Genomic DNA, 18,865 nt, shown 5'->3' on the forward strand with positions numbered 1-18,865 from the left:
AGGGTGCGAATCAGGGCCTTACCCCGGTGGGTCTCGGCGCCGGCTGCGCAGGCCTCGCACGATGGGAGACGCTGGATCGGAGACGCTGGAGCAGGTAAGAGGGAGTTTCGCGGCGCCGCGGTCGATTTAAAGGGCTCCTGGCCCTGCTGCTATTGGCGGCTTGTGCGGGTACGGATTGGCCGCTTCACGGCCCGGAGGAGGGCTGTGGGTGGCGCCTCGGTTCGCGGCTCTGCGCCTCGTGGCCGGCGCTGGGGGCTGCCGGGGGCAAGGGTGCGAATCAGGGCCTTACCCCGGTGGGTCTCGGCGCCGGCTGCGCAGGCCTCGCACGATGGGAGACGCTGGATCGGAGACGCTGGAGCAGGTAAGAGGGAGTTTCGCGGCGCCGCGGTCGATTTAAAGGGTTCCTGGCCCTGCTGCTATTGGCGGCTTGTGCGGGTACGGATTGGCCGCTTCACGGCCCGGAGGAGGGCTGTGGGTGGCGCCTCGGTTCGCGGCTCTGCGCCTCGTGGCCGGCGCTGGGGGCTGCCGGGGGCAAGGGTGCGAATCACTATGAAAGCACAAGTTATGCCAGCGCACCTCGGTAGTGGGGGGTAACACCTTATGTCATCATTAGCATGGGATTTCCAAGCAAGGACGTGAAACAATATGCTCAAAACTCCTTGCTGCATCAGAATAAAAGTCTGCCTAAAAGAATTGTGCACACAACTGCAGATTAAACTGTATGGTCTGCTGAGGGCACCTTACGCCATCGGCCCCCAGTCTCTCTAAACTGTCAAATCCTCAGCATTACCAGAGGAGCAGTTTTTTCGTCAAAAGCACCCTTTTAGAATCATATGCCATATAAAGATCTAAGAGGATTGTATACATTTTTAATGCACACAAAAATCTCTTCACTGGTTGTTCGATCCGGAATGCAGTAAAAGGTATATAACGAAACCAAGATGTGTGCTCATCTTCTCTAGGCCAGTTAAGGCTCAGGGAATGCCTGCTCTATGGGTCCAGAAATAGTTGTTGAGGATGACATCCCAATAGTGTCACTGCTTCAAAATATACAATGTCTCAAAGAAGTGTAATTCTTTCCAACGGACTAACGTTTCCAGGATCTTGTGTACGATGCCATTAGCAATAGGGATTTTTGGCTCTCTTATGCAACACTTTGAAACGGTTTCTTTCCCTTGTGGGTAATTTCTTGCACTCAAAGTTTGCCTTTCTCACTGAAATATTTAGCATAGGGCAGTGTCTCCAAACGGGTTTGTTTTGCGCATACCTCGACAGCAATGAACCTCATTCATAAGTCAGGGTATATTGGAAACAATCTCAGTCTCTCAAATTTCCTGCTAATACTTGCAAAGACAGCCTTCCACTGTAGTTATACAATGTAATACAAAAAGAAAACAGATCAATGTGCACTTGGAAATTCTTCTTAATCAGACCAGTGGCACCCATTATTATTGGGAATATTTCTGTATCTTTCTGCCACATTTTCTTGGTCTCTGATTGCATCTCTTGATACTTACACATCTTTCCTTTATCCCTATAATCCACAGAATAACTGCTGGGTGCTGATATCTCTATCAGTAATGCCATGCTTGTGTTTTTCTCCTTTACCACAATGTCTGATTTTCTAGCATTGATCTTCTTATCAGTTGGAAAGGGAATGTCCCAGTGATCACAACTTCTTTATTCTCTTCAATTCTGTTAGGGTTGTGATCCCGGCGATTTTACAGTGTCTACACAATTTCCAGTGGGTGAGACGTGCCATCTTGTTGTGTCCTTTCTGCATACAGACCTTCTGACATCAGCACATCACATCCAGCAACAAGATGTGCAACCGTTTCCAGTTCTGTTTTACAAAATTTGCATTTTTCCATTTTACCAGTTTTTTCTATGCTGGTTCGCACTCTCCCGTTTGCAGGCTACCTTTTTTGCTGAAACAGTTATCACATTCAGAACATTTAAATGGTTGCTGTCCTATGTGAGTCATTTCATGTTCTCTCAGGTTGCCTCTTCTACTGAAACATTTAATGCATTCAGAACATTTAAATGGTTTATCTACCCTGTGGGTCATTTCATGTTGTCGCAGGTTGCTTTTCTCACGGAAACATTTAACACATTGAGAACATTTAAATGGTTTGTCTCCAGTGTGGACCCTCTCGTGTTTTTTTAAGACAGATTTTTGCCTGAAACATTTATCACATTCAAAGCATTTAAATGATTTCTCTCTCTTGTGGGTCATTTCATGGTATTGTAGGCTGCTTCTCTCATGGAAACATTTACCACATTCTGAACATTTAAAGCCTCTCTCTGCAATGTGGATTCTTTCATGTTTTCTTAAGTCGGATTTTTGCTTGTAACATTTATCACATTCAGAACATTTAAATGGTTGCTCTCCCGTGTGGACCATTTCATGTGCTTTCAGATTGCCTTTTTTATTAAAACATTTATCACATTCAGAACATTTAAATGGTTGCTCTCCTGTATGGACCATTTCATGCATTTTTAGGTTGCATTTTTTATTGAAACATTTATCACACTCAGAACATTTAAATTGTTTCTCTCCTGGGAGCGCCATTTCCTGCTTTTGCAGGTGGCCTTTCTGACTGAAACATTTATCACATTCGGAACATTTAAAACTTCTCTCTCCAATGTGGATTCTTTCATGTTTTCTTAAATCAGATTTTTTCCTGTAACATTTAGCACATTCAGAACATTTAAATGGTTGCTCTCCCGTGTGAACCATTTCATGAACTCGCAGGTTGCCTTTTTTACTGAAACATTTATCACATTCTGAACATTTAAAGGGTTGTTGTCCTGTGTGGATCATTTCATGCTCTCTCAGGTTGTCTTTCCTACTGAAACATTTTTCACAGAAAGAACATTTAAAGGGCTTCTCTCCCCTGTGAATCATTTCGTGCTCTCGCAGGTGACCTTTCTGACTGAAGTTTTTATCACATTCAGGACATTTAAATGGTTTCTCTCCTGTGTGTAATTTCTGATGAATTGTAAGTTGTGATATGTATGTAAAACATTTTTCACATTCAGTACACTTAAAAGGCTTGCTTCTTCTGTGAATTACATTCTGTTCTCTCAGATTTGATTGCCAAGTAAGTCTTTTCTCACATTTAGTACTTTGGAATGATCTTCCTCCTATATGAATTCTTACATGCCTTTCCAGCTCGGCTTTGTAGGTAAAACATTTTTCGCACCGAGTACATTTTAATGGTTTCTTTTGCATGTAAACGTTTCTAAATGCTTTAAGTTTTGTTTTATTAAGGGCACTTTTCTCTCCGTCAGTACTTGTACATTTATTCTCTCTACTCTGATTGTGTAGGTTACATATGTGACTTGACTTCTCTGTGAATTTGTTCCCACATTCAATCTTTTCTTGAGGTACAGAATCTGAGCTTTTGGAGAAGCTTTCCCGTGAATCAGCACTTTGAAATGGTCTCTCTCCTTTATGGAGTACTTGAGTTTGTACAAGATTTGGGCACTGGCTGGAATTTCTCTCTCGTTCAGTACATGACTTTGATTGCTCTCCTTTTTGGGCCATTTCTTTCACCTTGGATGGTGTTACTCTACTGATACCTCCTTCAAAGTCAGCTGAAAAATTGGGGCTGTCTCGGGAGGGGCCTTCCTGTTTCCATTCCTCCTTCTGCTGTCCATCGCACATTCTCTGACTCTCACTATTGTTCCCAAATCCATCATCTGTTGGATAAAAATGAGAGTGTGATCATTCATTTTACAGCTATGGAGAAGGATATGGATGGAGAAATATCCCAGCCAGAACTGCATTTTGGGAGACCATGGTTAAAATGGATGGGCACTGTCCTAGGCCCCTTCCACACCCCTGCCCCTTACCCCATCCTATGTGGATCTTCATGGCAGTAGCTACAAAATACTTCTGTCTTTTCCCTTTCTCCTTGCCCTGGCTGTCTCTGGTGCTTCTTGCCAAAGAGCAATTACGTAAATAAGCTTTCACCTAGGCCAGGCATTCCTGACCTTTTTAAGGAGCTGAGAGAAGGGGACTCATTACCTGCCACAAATAAACAAAGCCTTTTATGTCCTCAAAGCTTTACAGGACAGTGGTGTTTCCCCTGCTAAATTAACCTTTTTAAAGGTCGAGGGGATCACAGATTGGCGGTAGTTTCAATACCTCCAGGCACATGCATAGACAGAAGCATACTATGTCTGATCTTATCCTATTTGTTCCGTGTATCTCATCTTTACCTCCAGCATCGGTAGTGTTTCCCTTCATGGCTTAACCCACAAAATCTGGAGATCCGGGTGCTGAACCAGGTGAAAGAGACTGGATTCTAATAACTTAGTAACAACAATTTAACTCAAAGTTACTAACAGGATTCACCACTCTTGGGATCAGTGTCTTCTCCTCCATTCAGTTTGGTCACTAAAATAAAACTCTTCCAATTTGAGAATTTCTACTGTGGGGTCAGGACTGTAACCTTGGCTGCCTGTTAAGACAATGGGAAGATACCTTCAGTATTTAAATAGTCCTGGATATTGATGCATGAAAAGCAACATTTGGCTATAAGTGAGTTGATGTGAATTTTGTGAGCTCTGAAAATGTAAGTATCCTAGATAGAGAAAGGAAGGAAGTGGTCCAGAGAGGCAACCAGAATGATGTGGGGTCTGCATCGAAAGCCATATGAGACTGAAGGATGTAAATATGTATATGCTGGAGGAGAGATGATACAGACTTTTAAATACCTGAAAGGTGTTAACGCACAAGAATCAAACCTTGTAGAACTAGGGGTCCTGATATGAAACTCCAAGGAGGTAGACTCGGAAACAATGTCAGGAAATATATTTCTTCACAGAAAGGTTGGTGAAGACAAAAACAGTAATGGAATTCAAAAGGGTGTGGGACAAACACAGAGGATCCCTAGGAGCTAGAGGATGGAAATGAAGAAACGGGGTAAGCGTGGCAACTTGTGATGTAACATTTCTGCATGGGAGAAACCTGCATGGAGCAGCAGTTACAACCCTTAAACAACTTGTTGGGCAGACTGAATGAACCGTTTGGGTCTTTATCTGCCGTCATTTACAATGTTATTATGGAAGGAGTTAATGACCCTCTGGAGCTATAAAAAGGAACCAGGACAGGGAACATGCACAGTTTCCCCACAATGCCTTAGCAATGATAATTTCTGCAGAATATTACTCTTTGCTGGGGAATCCCCCCTCCTCCCAGCTGCTGCCCCCCGCCCAAGCTGCCAGCATTTCAGGGCTCACGGAAAACAAAAAAAAACCACCCTATGCTGCTAGGTGGGAGGAAGGGAGAGCATGGTGGGGCCGCTGTGAAGGAAGTCAGAAAGACTGAGGGGGAATGTTCTACAAGAGAGCCTAGGTTTCCAAGATGGCCGCATGGGAAAGGAGTGTGCTCCGTGGATTCCCTCTTGCCTTATAACAGTTTTGTCTTTTACCTTATTTCCTTTCTGTTTTCATGGGTGAAAGAAAGGGCAAGGCTCACGTGTTCCCAGATATGTCAACAATCTCAACGCCAAAAGGCCCGATGGATAAAGCTCTTCTCTGGAACCGGGACCCTCAGTTGGGCTCTGTTCAGCAGTCATTGGACAGTTTGCTGGCAATGGCTCACCAGCTGCAGTCCCTGACTCGGAAACCTCCTTAACTCCAGACCGTGGACCTCTGGGACCAATGCTGACGGTAATGGCTTCGTTCCGTCGTGGTCAGATGACACTACAATGCCGGTCGATTCAGCATTGAGAGACGCTCATACTGAGGAGCAGAACCTTGGAAGGACTTTGGACTTCTCCTCACAGGTGGAGGCAGTTAGCTCGCCTGATGGCTGCTATGGAGGGATCCCTCCTTTGTCTGCTATGGAGGGATTATCAAAAACTGAGGTATTTCCCCTACCTATTACGAAATCCTCTAATATTACTCTTGATGTAATATGGGAAGCCATTATGAAGCTTTCCCTTCAAATGGCACAATTTGTTTCCCAGCATCAAGAGTTATCTACAATGGTTAATGCCTCACAAACTCAAATAACTGGTATATCGCAGAAAGTGGAACAACTGGAAGCTAAAGAGACAGCTTTACAGAACTCAGTGGGAGTTATATGTACAGGTCATTTATACCTGCAAAGTAAGGTGGAAAATTTGGAAAATGTGATTCGCCGACGTAATATCCAATTAATAAACTTTTCAAAGGAAAAACTTGGTCTGCCCTGGGGAGATGTTGCACAGATGTTTTATGGAAATTGTAAAAGTTCCAGAAAATCTGCTCCCCCCAGTTTCGAAGGCGTATTATTTGCCTATAAATCGAAAGCTTCCACGAGGTAAAGAGGACTCTCCAGCTTCACTTGAACTATCACATTTGTCGTCTTTTCTAGAAAAATCCTCTGAAGAAGGAATGGAGCCTTCTGCACTAATTGTAACTTTTTGCTATTGAGTCAGATCGTGATTTTATTCTGAAATTGTTTTTTCGTAACAGAGATGTTCCATTTCTAGGAGTAAGAGTCCTTATGTTTCCTGATGTTGCTAAAGCAACTCAGACTAAGAGAAAGAGATTTTTATTGCTACAACCCAGTGTCACTAGTTTCGGGGGCTATATTTTGGCTCTATTTTCTGTGCAAGTGTGTGATCAAACTTAAGGGGGTTAAAATATGCTGCGGTTTTTAAGCCTCCCAACCGACTGCTTTTCTTAATGATAAAAGCCCGCAGGAAACCTCTTCCTCTGCCACAACTTAGAAGTTGCCTCTCAAGATACAGGCGCCAATTAATATTCAGAGTGTTGTCTCCTTTCCGTTAGGCTACATTCTTTTGGGTTTTGTTAATATTATTATCTTCTCAAAATTTCTGAGCTGGAAAACTCTTCTATTTGGGGACTGACAAGAGTATGAGAGATCTTTTTCATATTGCTTCTCAATGATGTTTCCTTGTGTTTGTTGATCTCTAGGTGCTGTTTCTGTATGTTTTATTTTGCTTGGATTTATTGAAAATGTTATAAATAAATAATTATTTAAAAAAAAGGAACTAGCGAGGGGTGGAGGGAAGGATGAAAACCCTCATGGGAGATGGAGATAGGAGCTGGGGAATAAACTGAGGTAAAAGGAACAGAGACACATGGGAAGAAAGAGGACATCCTACAGAGGGACGGAGAGGGGGAGAAGTGGAGATGCCATTGGGAAGAGAGGTGAGCTGTAGTGAAATGGAGGGGGAAAGATGAGAGATGGAACAGGAGAAGAAAGGCAAAAACAGAGACCTGAAAATGAAAGAAAAACCAGAAATAAAGGAAAGAGAAGACAAACATTCTCCACACAACAAAGGTAAGAAGCCGGGCCCTTGATTTAATGCCTCATTCTCCCTGTGCCTGGTCCCGAGGAGGTGTCTTTCTTTAATCCAAGCCACATCACCTGCTTCACGCAGTGCCTTGCATGTGCCCGTGATGGTCAAGTTTCCTCTTTCTTCACACCCTTGGGGTTCAATCCCGAGTCCTTCTTGCTTAAATCGGATTAAAATGTCAGGTTTGATATTGGGGGAGCCTATTATAGGAAAAGATGTTTACAATATGTTTAGAAAAGTTACCCCAGAGCCTAACACATCAGTGCAATTGAATTCAGAATTCTGCTGTTTTCAAAGGCACTGCCAGCAGTGCAGAGCTAATAATACATTGGTGCTGCAGTACTGATCATCATCAGAAATCTCTTCTAGCAGTATCATGACATGCTCTGTCATATGATATCACACACACAGACACAGCAGGGTTAGAAAATAGGTTGGAGACAGCAGAACAAAAGCTAGACTCCAACTAAAAAAAAAAGAATTGAGGAGGCAGAGTCCAGAATTGGAAAGCTGTAATACCAGACAGAGAGAAAATCACCAAAGAAAGAAAGAACTGATAAAGGCTACAACAGAAGCCAGAGAAAACTGGGATAGACCTCCAATATCAGGATCATCATTCCACAGAAAGATCCGGAGGCACTGGCTTTAGCTACCTAAAGATTGCCAGACACTATCACCCCAAAGCCCCTCTCCTTGTCCATGCACGTGTCCCCCCCTCACATACAGCTCTTTTGGATTTCCACACCCCAGCTGCACGACTCTGCACTTCTTGGCATTGAATCCCAGCTGCCAAATCTTTGACCATTCTTCAAGTTTTCTTAAATCCCTTTTCATTCCCTCTACTCCTTCAGGCATGTCCATTCTGTTGCAGATCTTATCATCATCTGCAAAAGGACACATTTTCCTTCTAATCCCTCTGTAATGTCACTCACAAAGATATTGAACAGAACCGATCCTTGTGGCACTGCACTTAGCACCGTTCTCTCATCGGATCAGATTCCAATTACCATTACACGCTGTCTCCTGTCAGTCAAGCAGTTAGTAATACACAAAATGGCACTCTATGCAGACGTTAGCATGGTATGCGTGCAAAATCCAGAATCCTTAACACAAGCGTTAATGTGGGTTACCACTTTAATATGTTAATCCATGTTAGTCCTTATCTGGAATTAATATAGAATAGAGCAAAAAAAAAAAAAGTTAATGAGCTGTGTTAAATATAATATCATACAAGTCAGTGCATTAATATTAAAATGGGTTATTATAAACTGTAATCTGCCTTAACCCACCAGCAACACAAGGGCTTAAGTGCACCTCCCATTATGCCTCTGTAACTAAATTGAGCAGTATTGCCCCCACGGGACAGGCTCCCCTGCAACACTCCCAGTCCTACACCTCTGCCAGGTGCCCCTCCAGACAGTCAGCATGAAATCAAATAACGGAGGCAAGACAGGGGATGATGGCCTCTCTTTCTTCCACTGCTGAACTCATAAATGGCACCGGCTGACCTTAGTGAAGGCATCCAGGAGGAATCGGATACTCGCCTGTCACAGGAGGGGGAATCTCTGATTCAGGAGGGTCCATGAAGGGCAGATCTTCCTCTTGTTTAACGCTCAGTGAAAACACAGACGTTACGATGGGAAGGCCTGGGATGAGAAAACAAACCTGGCTAGAAGGAGTCACCCAGGACCTGCTAATGTTATATTAGGAACGGGATTTTAAGTCTACAAATGTGATGTGAAAATGCAGAGCCCTTTAAATGCAGAACATTTACTTACTAATGGGGGGGTCCTTCATGGTTTCTTTTCCCTCCCGCTCACAGCGTTGAGGGAAATATTTCTCCTCTTCCTTTTTAATCTTGAATATGACATCAGGATTAAGAATTGAATAACCTGTCAATAAAGACAGCAAAATGACATTTCACATTTGTACTTGCAGAAACCTTAGAGGGGGTTTCATCTGTTGCCTATTCTGAAGGAGGTGTGTGTGTGTGTGTGTGCGCACATCCCCGGGTGTGTTTGTATTTCTGAGTGTGTGAATCTGTGTGATAAAGCTTGGCGAGAGTGGAATTCTAGCCTGCCCCTTGTTTAGTATTAAATCAGTTCTATTCGTGACCCTCCTGGGTGGAGGCATTGCTGGTGCCAGTCTCCGTCGGGAGAAAGGGGAAATCTGACCTGTGGCATCGGGGTACCACCTAGAGGGGCTGCGTGTTGTACAGTAGAGTTGTCTGGCCCCAATGAGAATCCAGGCCCTAACTGTGGAGGCAGACTTGGATAGTGTTGCTAACATGACGATATGGTTCAATGAGTCTCATGAATGGGATACAGCCATCCCCGGCTATAACCTGCTGAAGAATGATACAGAGGGCAAGTTCCTTTCCCTCTTTGTTCCGTGCAGCTTCGGCTTTAAAAAAACAAAAAAAGGAAAGAAAGAAAGCAGTGCAGTGGAATCCCAGCTGTCGCCCGTGTGCGAGGCAGCGCCAGAGCCGCAGCTGCCACCTCGTTTCCCGCCCGCTGCCCTGCCCTGGTGCCGTTTCCTCCCTCGTTAGGACCGCATGTCCTGCTGGCGGCGGCCATCTTCTTTTCCGCGGCAATTGACCCAGGAAGCAGGCAGGCGAACGAGGAAAGTGACCCACCTGATTTGCACTGCATGCGGTATGCAGGCGCTTCAGCCACGCCTTTCACTGAGCCTCTGTCAGGAGAGCTTGGGGGGTTCGCGGGGAGCTGAGCCAAGGAGATTTTACTTCGGAAGGGGCTTCCTTCTTCCACAGAGATGAATTAGAGGATGGGGCCTCGGGGGGGGGGCATTCCCCCCCCCCCGTTAAATCCCCCTCCCTCCCAGTAAATAGCCTGATGATATCAGGAATGGATCCAGCTTCTTGTTCCTCAGTTGAATTCTTTAAGGGGCTTCAATCTTTCTGTAAGGCTCAAGAGAAGCCACATGAGAGATCTAATCTACCGCAGTCTCAGTCAAAAACGGGCAAGAAACATTCCAGTCTAAGCCTGACAAGTGCTAAATAGGTGAGGAGAGAGCACAAGATGATGTCCCATCGGAGGGTTCATGGAGTAGGTTGGATTCTTCACCGGAGGAAGCGGACAGATTCTCCCTCAAAGAAGGAAAAATTCCTCCAGAACAGGAACCACATGGAACTATGCTGCACTTCTTCTCTAGGGATGAATTCCCAGGTTTTTTATCATGAACCCGGAAGTCGTTGGGGCTAGATGCCAGTAGTGCATCCACATGGGAAAAAAGACCTTATTCTAGAGGAGGACTTTACCCCTTGGACCCTAAAGCAAGAGAACAATTGTGATTCCCGAAAGTAGATGCCTGGGTCTATGGCGAGACGAGCCATGGGAGTGACGTGTACTGAGGACGCCATGTGTCCTAGCAAGACCAGAACGTGACGTGCAGTGGAGCGCTGTCGAGACTGTAGCTGATGGGCGAGAGAGGAGATGATAAGAGCTCGTTCTTGAGGAAGAAATGCCTTTGCCTTGAGGGTGTCCAAGTCTGCTCCTATGAACGACAGGGTTTGCGATGGGACCAAGTTGGACTTTGGACAATTGACGAGAAACCCCAGAGAGATCAGGGTGTGCAAGGTGAGACGTAGGGACATCAAAACAGTTTGCTGTGTGGGAGCCCTGATCAACCAATCGTCGAGATAGGGGTAGACATGGACACCTTGAGTTCTGAAGAATGCTGCTACTATTACGAGGCACTTGGTGAAGACTCGTGGAGCAGAGGCTAGGCTGAATGGTAGTACTCAATATTGGTAGTGCTTTGGGCCTACGAGAGATCGCAGAAATCTCCGATGAGACGGGGTTATTGTGTGTAAGCGTCCTGGAGGTCTAGAGAGCAGAGCCAGTCTCCCCTTTGTAGAAGGGGGAGGAGGGAACCCAAGGTCACCATCTCGAACTTTTCTCTTTGGAGGAACTTGTTTAAGGCTTGAAGATCTAGTATCAGGCGTACGCCACCTGACTTTTTTGGTATTAGAAAATACCGAGAGTAGAATCCGAGGCCCTGCTGGGAGTAAGGCACTGGTTCTATCGCTCTGGACTGGAGGAGGAGGGAAATCTCCTGTTCCAGGAGCGGTGAATGGTCTGATGTTCTCCAAGTCAGTCGAAGTTGGGAGTCCGGTGGAACGGCAAGAAAGTTGAGATGATAACCTTGAGTTATTATGGGAGCACCCACTGAAGTGGCACAATCGGCCTCCCACTGGTACATGGTTTAGTGGAGTCTGAATGCTGCTCTCTAGGAAAAAGTCAAAAACCAGATGCTGGACCTGGTTGAGGAGTTGTTTGCGGCTTTTGCCTGCGAGGTTGCCTAGACTGGCCTTTCTGATAAGGCTTAGTAGAGCGACCTTTGGACGGAGGAGGATAAGATTTCTTTTGGCGGTAAAAGGATTTCTCGGGCTCTTTTCTGAATGTTTCCTAAGCAGGATATTCAGAAGGTAGCAAGGAGAGTTGGCGAAGAGTCTCATGGTGATCCTTGAGTTGCGCCACTGTCTTTTGTATTTGCTCACCAAAAAGATTATCTCCAGTGCAAGGCAAATCAGATAGTCTATCCTGGACCTCAGGCCGTAGGTCGGACGACTTTAGCCAGGCCCATCGCCTTGCAGAAATGGCTGTTGCTGAGACCCTGAAAGCGGTGTCAAAAACATCATAGGCAGATCTTATCTCATGCTTGCCCGCTTCTAAACCCTTTTGAGCTATAGTTATCCTCAGTTCCCTCCCCCTCCCTGTTATTTGTAATTTCCACCTCTTGTTATCATGTTAACCGACATGATGTGTATTTTAATGTCGGTATAGAAAAACTGTTAAATAAATAAATAAAATAAATTTTGAGCTAGGGAATGTAATTGGTCTTGAGACTGTTGAGGTAGGGGCTCAGCAAAGTCCTGTGTTTGTTTAAAGAGGGCCCTGTTGTACTGGGTCATATAAAGTTGATAAGAGGCGATGCGGGATATAAGCATAGCCCCTTGAAAGATACGACGACCTATAGCAACCAGGAATTTTTGTTCCTTTCCTGGAGGATAGGAAGAATGAGGCTTGGCTCTTCGGGCTTTCTTTTGGGCTGACTCAACAACCACTGAATGGTGGTCCATTTGGGACTTCTGGAAACCAGGAGTTGACTGGACTAGGTATGTAGTGTCTGCTTTCCAATTGACTGGTGCCACAGAGTAAGGATGTTCCCAATTCCTTTTGAGAAGATCCAGGAGGACGTCATGGATGGGAATAGATGTTAGTTCTTTAGGAGCATCTAAAAATTGAAGAAGCTCCATCGTCTGATGCCTTTCATCTTGTTCTGTCTGAAGCTGAAAAGGAACCACTTCAGTCATTTCCTTCACAAAATTAATGAAGGACAAGTCCTCTGGCGGAGAACGCTTCCTGCTTTCAACAGGAGAGGGTGGCGATGGCAAGTCATCGGTATCCTGGGATGAATCGTCAGTCCAGGTATCGTAGGGATCATCTCCAGCACCCCCAGGGTCCTTGGAGGGATGAAAAATTGGTATACCTGAAGGTCCTGGGCGAGGCACCGAGGGCATCGATGGTGTCACTGGTGGCACCGAGGGCATCGATGGACGGGATGGTGGCACCGATGGAAACAAAGATGCAATCGGTGAAACTGATGATCTAGGCATCGGAAGCACTCCCGATGGCGGAAGGAACGGTGTTTCTCCTTCGTCTGCCGATGAAAGAGGAATCGGAGAGGAAGGCACTGGGTCCATTGGAGTCGTCGAATCCCTCAGAGGCAAAGCAGCGATCAGTGCTTCCATTCTCGTAACGGTGCTAGCGCTACTGGAATGGGATCGGCTATCAGTTCAGGCATCGGTACCGGTATCGGCATCGATGGATCCTTGAAGCCTTGCATCGCTTTGCCGATGGCCTCCTGAATCATCTATTCCAGTTCCTCCCGGAAACCTGGAGCATGGAGCCCCGATGCCAGAGGAGGCGGAGGCGTAGTCAGAGGGAACACCTTGTTTTTGAACACTGAGATATGAAAAAAAATTGTTTATAAATATATATATTGTAATATTTCCAAGGTGGGAAGACAGCTCATTTAGGAATTTCTGCAAGAAGGTTTGGTTAAAGGGTTAGCCCTCAACACTTTGAAGGTGCAGGTGGCATGTTAACGAGGGCGAATTAATGGTAGGCCTCTTTCATCCCATCCAAATGTTACAAGGTTTTTGAAAGGGATCAAACATATTTGACCTCCACTGCAGATACCTCTTCCCCTCTGGGATCTAAATTTGATCTTGACCTTCCTGGTAGGACTCTTCTTTTGCTCTCTATGTAATCTTAACTTGTGCTTGCTTACCTTGAAGATAGTGGCCCTTTCATGACGAGAACCTTTCTTATTGATTACTCAGGACAGAGTGCAAATCCAGACAGTGCCTTCCTTTTTTTTTTTTTTTTTTTGCTGAAGATGATTTTGGATTTTCACATGAATCAGTCTTTGTCGGTGCCATCATTGGACAGTTGTAGAGATGAACAAGAATTTTGTTTTTTATGCCCTCTAGATGTAAGACAACATCTGTTAACGTTATCTAAAGGTTACCAAACCCTGAGAAAGACAGTTTGTCTTTTCGTTCTACATGGTGGAGGTATGCAAGGAGAAGTGGCATCTCAAGACATGCTGGCACATTGGATCAAGAGGTGGTAACAGCAGCATATGTGGACTCAGATGCTGTTGCCTAAACATTTAAGAGCCTATTCTACTACGGTACAAGCTGTGTCTTGGGCGGAATTAATGTAACTTTTTTTGTCTGAAATACGCAAGTCAGAGACCTGGTTTTCCCTTGCACACATTCTCCAAACATTGCCTTTTGGAAGTTTGAGCACAGGAGGACATGGCGTTTGTGAAGGCAATGTTACATTTTTGCGGAATGTTTATAAGTTATTTATGTTTTTATATGTTTTATTTGGCTTGTTTATATATTTAATTTATATGTAATGTGTTTTATTGATTTATATTTACAATAGCCCCTGAAGCAGCTCAATATAAGAGTGAAACTCAGCCTGAGTTGGGCTTTTTATGACGTTTTGTGCTAATAAAGAATCCTTGGAGTATTGCAGGGAGAGCAGGCAGCCTCCTACTCTTTAAGGGAGTAGCTTTGGTACATCCCACTTGTGTGGACTGGCCTGCCTGAATGAAGAGGAAGGTGAAATTACCTGATAATTTCCTTTCCTCTAAAAGGGCAGGCCGGTCCACACTCCCACCCCGGGCTGCCTCCATTCCATTCTCAATTTGTCCATTTTCTCAAAGACTTCAAGAAAATTGGAAAACGGACATCGTTAAGAACTGCTTCAGATCATTGAAGCTCCTAGTAAGTCACATTTAGCATTTATTGCTATAGATTATGTTCAGTCTCCACTACTAAGCCCACTGCTTCTTGGTTTCTTCGAAGTTTAAAAAAAAAATGGAAGGCCAAAGAAAGTAAATGTGAAGTAGCATGGATTAAGGAGATTGTTAAAGTTATGGTTCATATGTTATTCAGTTGTTCACAGTTGGCTTTTACAAGAATACTGGCAGGCTGATGGCAGTGTACAGCTATATATGGGTGATGTCAGCAACTCAGTTTATCTCTGTCTTCATCTACTGGTTGGGGTACATAACCCACTTATGTGGACTGGCCTGTCCTCTCTAGAAGAAAGGAAATTATCAGGTAAGAAGTAATTTCACCATATGTTATTATGGCATTTTATGTGTGTGCAAGGTTCATAACCTATGTGTGCACACACAGCTTAGAGGGAACAGTGCACCTGGGATTTTTTCAGTTCTAATAAAACGGAAACTCCCTTCCTGCAATGTGTCTATGGGTCATTGGTAATAGAAAAAGCATATTTACCCCGTGACATGAGGATGCCATGAATCTCCTGGATGACCTTCTTGTACAGCTCTTTCTGCCATTCTCCCAGAATGCCCCACTCCACTTCCAAGAAATAAGCAGCGACGTCCCTGAATGTGACCGATGCCTGGAACAGCAAATGGGACACCCTCAGCCCCTCTCCTGCCAGCTTCATTATAATGTGTGAGTAACCCTATGGGGTCACTAGATGGCATCGTAGCTTCCTTCCTCGGGCTAGGTACTTACTAGGGAGTTCAAAATCTCAGCCTATACCTTAAAATGAGAATGTTCTGGTTAACAAAGGTTATCTGAAGTTTATCTGAGGGAGGATGGCTAGTAGGAGGAATTAGTGGATAGCCTTTCCTATAAGGGGTGTGAACTGGGGTTTTTTTTCCTAGAAAGTTTAAAAGTTTATCTTATTCCTTAAAATAGGGAACCTTCCAGAGAGTGGTTTAATGCCTGCCTTGAAGGTGTATGCAATGTGTGATGAGTGGCAAGTCTGACTGCTAGCCAATGGTGGAGTGAGTTGCAATTGTATAAAAGGGGATGTGCATGGGCTCAGGGCTGGTTGTCTGAGGAAGGAGTCAGGACAACAGGAGGCTCCATGTCAAGGGAGTTAGAGGAGAGCAGCAGTGCTTCATCCTACAGTGTGGGATGGACTGAGAGGCGAGACAAGTGTGGAGTACAAGAGTGAGCGGAGGAGAGCCTGGGGTTTCAACTACCCTGAGGTGGAACAGAAGTGCCTAATAGTGGATGACAAGTTCTTACTTACTAAGAAAAAGTTTGGAATTTGGGTACAGAGACTATGCTTGAGGAAGGTTGCAACTGGTTATTTCAGTGAAGGGCTCGAGACTAGCACTAAGCTGAGCTGAAGCTGAAAGGCGAGTACTAAGTACTAAAAGGGAAGAGGTTTATGTGTGGACTTAGACTCAGGAACTGTGTTGGGGGGTCTGGCTAGATCTTGGGGGGGGGGGGGGGGTTATTGCAGCTGGTTATTTCAGCACAAGGCTGGGGACTATGCCCGAAGGACTGGGGGTGTGCAGACTCTGATGCCGCTCCTGTACTGTGTGTCTGGATGTGAATTTCTTCTGAAGTGAGTGTAGACTGGTGTTTCTGTATCAGAGGATAACTTACCACTGGGGACCAGCACTGGTTCCACAAGTAAAGGAAATCAGAGATTGTGTGATAAGAAAGGATACCGTGGAGAAGAGGAAGGTGAACTGGGAGCCTGGTGATCTACTGCAGATGACCACTAAATCTATTCAGCCTGAACTTTGTTGTGAATGGGAAGATTCTTCTACCTGTGTGGATTACAGTAAGCATTTCTTTTAGTGGGGCACAAGTCAGGTGTTCGGGCTGTGGACCCTTGGGCCAAGGGGGAGTTGTTACCACCTGTGGGAAAGAGCCCCACAGGTTCCCTCCGTCGGCAGGCGAGGCCGGAGGCTATCGGAGGACCCGCTGGGGCTTCACCACTACCAGCCCCCGTTCCCCTCAGGTTGAGCCCTTGGGTACTGGTGTCGGCTGGACTTACGTGGGGCCTCTACACGGATGGAAGGCCAGGGGTTGCACCGTCCGTAGTCTATGTCCGGGCAAGGTCATGGCAGGCGGCGTAGCTCGTAGTCAATGTCCGGTCCGAAGTCAAGGCCAAGGTCAAGCAGAAAAGGCGAGGAGGGCAGGAACTTAGAGCAGTTGCAGGAAGCGAGGAGATCCGTTGCAAAGTCACCCCCTTGGGAGCTGGACGCAGCCTTATATAAGGTTGAAAGAGTGATGTCATTGGGCTGGGCCGGCAGCACTTTCCCGCCGCGAGCCCTTTAAAGATCGGCAGGGGGCGTGCGCACGCCTAGTAGGACATCCCAGGCAGGAGGAAGCAGAGGGGGCAGGAGGAGCCCCGAGAGGCATGAGACTGCAGTGGCTCCCCACCGCTGCCAGGGAGCCCGAGCCTCCTGCTGCCGCAGGAAGGCGGCCAGGGGTGAGCAGAACCGGTCGCGGGGCTCCGCTTCCGGCACGCGTAACATCAGGTGTGGACAATAGATTTTCTGGACTGTTTGAAGTGTTCTCATCGGGTCTGACTTTACAGATTATCCCATCCCCAGCCCATGTCCAGAGACTGAGTCTACCCCACCCTGGGGCTGCCAGACAAACGCTCCCCAGGGCTGGGAAGGTGGCCCCTTGGCACAGGGGTTACATGTGTGTAATAAACTCTGTTACATGAGATCGCTGCTGCGGGGGCCATCCTGCTTCACGTATCCTCAATATCATTTTCTTTCCATGTATTAAATCTCTAAGAACTCTTATAGCTGTCTTCAAACTTAATCTACAGGTTGCTGTATTGTTGGTTCAGCAGCAGCAAGTGGATAGTGATGGTAGGGACAGAGACCGATGGCGTGGTGTCTGAAGGCAGGAAAGGGAGAGTGCTGGAGCTGGGTATGTGCAGCGGTGAAGAGAGAAAAAGGAGTTGACGGGACTATTTAAGCTGGCAGGGGCTGCCAAAGAAACCCTTTTGAAAACTGGAGTTGACAGTGTGGTGTGTGTGTGTGAGAGTGTAAGCAATGAGAGAACATGTACAGATATGTGAACATGTACATGACAGTGCACACACGTGTGAAAGGGAAAATGTGTGTGCTGGGGGGGGGGGGGGGAGGGGCAGAATCTGCTGGGACAGAGAGAGTGTCTGCATGCTCCCCTCCACCCTGCTAGCAGAACTCAAACCTTCCCTTGTAGGTAAAGATCTTTGCCCTGTGCTGTGAGGAGGGGAGGCTGCAGGAGCTGCACAGGGAAAAGGTTCCCTTTAAGTGCGGGTGTCCTGTATACAGAGGGAGAGAGAAGAATCTCTTACCGGATCAGAGAGCAGGGCAGACATTTCCCTCTGAATTCTGCAGCTGCGGGGAGGGATTCAGGCTGGAGATTTCCCTGTCCCTGCTCAGAGGCTGAGAAAGATGAACAGGAGAGGAGGGGGGCGCGGCTGATTCCTGAGGGACTCAGATAAAATCCCTCCTCTTACCCCTTCTGCAGATCTGGGGCTTGCAGAGATTTCCAGTCCTAAGGAGGCAGAAAGTTTCTGCTTTTATTCTGAGTTTTTTCTGTTCCTTGCAGCCCTGTTGGCTCTAGAGGAAGCGAAAGCAAGGCAGCATGGGTAAAGCTGCCTGCTCTGATGCTAAGCTGCTGGGATCCTGCCTCTTTAAGGTGGATCTGCGGAGAAAGCAGATAGCTACTGGGTGTCCGGGACAGGAGGAACACGTCAGGGACCAGGTTTAATTTTTTTGCATCAGGTAATTTTGCTAGGTTTAGGGAAATCATTATGACCTAGCAGAATCACAGACGCCAACTTTTCAAAATGATTGGGGGTGCAAACTCAACACAAATTATTCCTTCCTGTTTGTTCTGCACAGGCTGCACCCATACAGCTTGCACCCATGAGCAGACAGAGAGACCTGTCTAAAATGAGGCTTAAAAAAAGCAGTGAAACAGCAGCTGCCTCTGACTCCTGCACACTGTCTCATTGTCTGCCATGGAGACACTCTTGCTCATAATCATGAAGTCATCCTGTCACACACATTCATGCTCTCTCACACACATCCTTCTCTCTGGCTTATTCTCACAAGTGGTGATTGACTTTAATATGCACCAGTTTGCTTCAGCATGCACTATATTGTCTGTGAACACTAGGGATGTGCATTCGTCTAGGACGAATTAGACA

The 18,865-nt window shown here is 46.0% G+C and overlaps 2 protein-coding genes across 7 annotated transcripts in view; one reads left to right on the forward strand and one right to left on the reverse strand.

Moving 5' to 3' along the window:
• The window catches only part of LOC115080181 (zinc finger protein 665-like), a 172,387-nt gene that overhangs the window by 124,039 nt on the left and 29,483 nt on the right, over positions 1-18,865 (forward strand). The window lies entirely within an intron of this gene.
• On the reverse strand, positions 203-18,282 carry LOC115080184 (oocyte zinc finger protein XlCOF6-like). 3 transcript variants are annotated; one of them, XM_029584298.1, is made up of 6 exons: positions 18,170-18,282; positions 15,169-15,295; positions 9,101-9,214; positions 8,867-8,968; positions 7,394-7,522; positions 203-3,705 (listed from the first exon to the last, which is right to left on the reverse strand). In XM_029584298.1, the coding sequence occupies exons 2-6, from the start codon at positions 15,176-15,178 to the stop codon at positions 1,886-1,888; spliced, it is 2,175 nt and encodes a 724-aa protein (XP_029440158.1). In that variant the 5' UTR covers positions 15,179-15,295; positions 18,170-18,282; the 3' UTR covers positions 203-1,885. The 3 variants fall into 3 exon arrangements, with proteins under 3 accessions (XP_029440158.1, XP_029440157.1, XP_029440159.1); XM_029584297.1 differs by having other exon boundaries at positions 18,005-18,273; XM_029584299.1 differs by lacking the exon at positions 15,169-15,295 and having other exon boundaries at positions 18,005-18,273.

This window comes from Rhinatrema bivittatum, chromosome 19 (genome assembly GCF_901001135.1).
Source record: "Rhinatrema bivittatum chromosome 19, aRhiBiv1.1, whole genome shotgun sequence".
Classification (NCBI taxonomy): Eukaryota; Metazoa; Chordata; class Amphibia; order Gymnophiona; family Rhinatrematidae; genus Rhinatrema; species Rhinatrema bivittatum.